Below are 3,352 nucleotides of genomic sequence, written 5' to 3' on the forward strand. Positions count from 1 at the left end.
AGCGTTGTGCAACAAATTGTCGTCCGTTGTCGGTGACAAGGGAATGCGAAATTCCAAACCTGCATATGATGTTCTTCCAGGTGAACTTCTGTATATTCTCAGTGGTGATCTTGGCGAGTGGGCAAGCCTCGATCCACTTGGTGAAGTAATCAATTGCCACCAGGAGAAACTTGAGTTGACCTTTTGAGGGGGGGAATGGTCCAAGGATGTCCATTCCCCACTAGGCGAAAGGCCACGACGACATCATCTGGTGGAGAGCTTCGGGTGGCTATCGATGCGTATTGCCAAACTGCTGGCACTCTTTGCATCTTTGTATGTAGGCTCGGCAATTCGACTTCAAAGTAGGCCAGTAGTATCCGGCTCGGAGTACCCTAGTCGCATCGAGCACGCTCCAGAATGCATGCCACATATATCCTAGTGGATCTCCTTTACAACATAAGTAGCTTGTCGTGCAGTTAAGCATTTGAGCAATGGGGTGGAGATGGCACGTTTGAACAGTTCGTCTCCAATAATTACGAACTTAGCCGACCTTGCCCTCATCTTCCGAGCTTCATCTTTATCCTCGGGTAAAACTCCTGCCTTCAAGTAGTTCCAAATATCTTTCATCCACCCTTGTTCTTCAATGTTGCTGGTATTGACGACATTGTTGTCTAAGCTGGGTGAATGCAAGGTCTCCTGGATGATGGTCTGATGCTGTCCAGGGCGTTTGGTACTGGCGAGCTTTGATAAGTGGTCGGCCCTGGTATTTTGCTCTTGTGGTACATGATGTATAGTGAACTCGTCGAAGGACAAGATCTGTTGTGATGCCATGTGGAAATAACGTTGGTGAAGAACATCCTTGGCCTAGTAAGTCCCGCTGAGCTGCTTGACCATGAGTTTTGAGTCGCTATTGGAACTCACTCTCTGTACTCCAAGGTCATGAGCTAATCTTAGCCTTGTGAGAAGTGCTTCGTACTTCGCTTGGTTGTTTATCACTTTGAAGCCAAACTTGAGAGATTGTTCCAAGGTAACTTGGTTCGGTCCTTCCAAGATGATACCTGCCCCACCACCTTTAGAGTTGGAGGACCCATCAACATACAAAGTCCATACCTGTGGTTCGTCGACCGAGGTTGGTGTCATTTCGGCCACGAAGTCAGCTAAGCATTGAGCTTTCAGAGTGTTGTGGCTTTCATACTAGATGCCGAACTTAGACAATTCGACCGACCACGCTATCATCTGTCCGGCGAGCTTTGGCTTTCTCAGGATTTGCTTGATTATGTAGTCGGTCTTGACTATCACCTAGTGACTCTAAAAGTAAGATCAGAAACGTCGAGCTGCGGTGACAAGTGCCAGTGCAAGCTTTTTGATTGTCTGGTATAGTTTCTCAGTGTCCTAGAAGACTTGGCTGATGAAATAGACTGGCATTTGCACTTTCTGGTGCTCTTGCACTATAACTGCGCTGATCACACCTTCTGCCACGGCCAGGTAGAGGAGGAGGTCAGCTTGATGATCCGGCCTCTAGAGAATTGACGGATTCGTGAGGAAGGCTTTGAAGCTTTTGAAAGCCTCTTCACACCGGTCTGTCCATTCGAAATTTTTTGGTTTGCGTAATAGGGTGAAGATGGGCCCCGTTTTCTCCACCAGCCTGGGGATAAAATGGGACAGGGAAACCAACCTTCCCGCCAAGCGTTGGACTTCTTTCACAGTTTAAGAGCTCTGTATTTGGATGATGGCTTTGCACTTCTTCGGGTTGGCCTCAATCCCCTTGTTAGTGATCATGAATCCAAGGAACTTACCTCCCTGGACGCCGAAGATGCACTTTTCTGGGTTAAGGCGCATGTTGTGCTTCCTGATTTGGCCAAACACCTCGGCCAGGTCAGCAGCATGGTCCTTGGCTGAGGTAGTTTTGACCACCATGTCATCGATGTAGACTTCCATGTTCTGCCTGATCTGCTGGTGGAAAACCTTGTCCATCAGCCGCTGGTAGGTGGCCCCCGCATTTTTGAGATTGAAAGGCATCACTCAGTAGCAATAGTTAGCGTGATCGGTTATGAATGACGTGTACACCTCGTCTGGTGGGTACATCATGATCTGGTTGTACCTGGAGTAAGCATCAAGGAAGTTGAGGAGGGCGTGCCCGGATGCTCCATCAACCAGCCTGTCGATGCTCGGCAAGGGGTACAAGTCCTTGGGGCATGCCTTGTTCAAGTCGGTATAGCCGACGCACATGCGCCACTTCCCTGAGCTCTTTTTTACCAGTACCACGTTTGCTAGCCACGTGGTGTACCTGACCTCACGGATGAAGCCCGGGTTCAGCAGCTTGTGCATCTTGGTGATGATGGCCTCTCGCCTCTCACCGCCTACCTTCCTCTTCCTCTAGGCCACTGGTTTCGCCTCTTTGTGAATTGCAAACCTGTGACAGATGAAGTTAGCATCTATACCTGGCATGTCGGCGCTAAACCACACAAAGAGGTTGACATTCTTGGAGATTTCGGCTTCGAGCTGTTGTCGTAACTCCAGGTTTAGTTGCCTGCTAATTTTTATGCACTGCCCAGGAAGCTTTCCGATCTGGAGGTCATCGAGCTTGTCGATGGGACTCGGCCGTTCGTCATGGGAGTCTGACCTCGGATCCAGGTCAGTGATGTCCACGTGGGTGTTGTGAGCCACTATGGGAGGGTCATTTCTGCGACGTTCGTGAGATGACGAGACTTTTAGACTTTTAGCGTAGCATTACCGAGCTGTCTTCTGGTTTGCCTTGACGGAGATGACCTTGCCACCATTCCCTGGGAACTTCATCGTGAGTTGTGGGGTGGACACCACTACTCTGAGTTGGTTCAATGTCGGCCTTCCGATGATTATGTTGTAAGACGTGTTGGCCTCTACCAGAAGATATCGAACCATGATCTGCCTTGAGTCAGGAGAGGTCCCAAAGGTTGTCAGTAGGCCACATACCCTCGAGTGTGAACTCATTTTCCTGCAAAACCAACTAGGGGTTCTGTGTGAGGTTGGATCAGGGAGTGAGGGATGTCTAACCTGAGGAACGTCGGCCAATAAAAGATGTCGGCCGAGCTGCCTTGGTCGATCAGCGTCTTGTGGACCTCCTAGTTGACAACCTCCACGGTGATGATCATGGGGTCATCTTGATTTGGACAGACACTAGAGTAGTCGTCGTCAGTAAAGGTGATGGGTGGTGAGCTTTGGTGTGAGGCCGAGGTAGTGGGGTGGACATTGTTGATGCTGCGCAAGTGTCTTTTTCGTGCCGAGCTACTAGAGCCTCCCCCTGCGAAACTACCTGTGATTGTGTTGATCACTCCTTGCAAGGGAGCCGATCTTGTTTCCTGGCTTATCTCAGCCTGCACCGCGCCACCAGCAT

General features: G+C 49.9%; 1 protein-coding gene across 1 annotated transcript; it reads right to left on the minus strand.

Moving 5' to 3' along the window:
- Positions 1-414: 414 nt before the first annotated feature.
- Positions 415-1,119, minus strand: LOC145954925 (uncharacterized). Its single transcript, XM_083069618.1, has 2 exons — positions 901-1,119; positions 415-795 (listed from the first exon to the last, which is right to left on the minus strand). The coding sequence occupies exons 1-2, from the start codon at positions 1,117-1,119 to the stop codon at positions 415-417; spliced, it is 600 nt and encodes a 199-aa protein (XP_082925744.1).
- Positions 1,120-3,352: the final 2,233 nt, after the last annotated feature.

Source organism: Cajanus cajan, chromosome 2 (assembly GCF_000230855.2).
Source record: "Cajanus cajan strain Asha chromosome 2, NIPB_CcT2T_4, whole genome shotgun sequence".
Classification (NCBI taxonomy): Eukaryota; Viridiplantae; Streptophyta; class Magnoliopsida; order Fabales; family Fabaceae; genus Cajanus; species Cajanus cajan.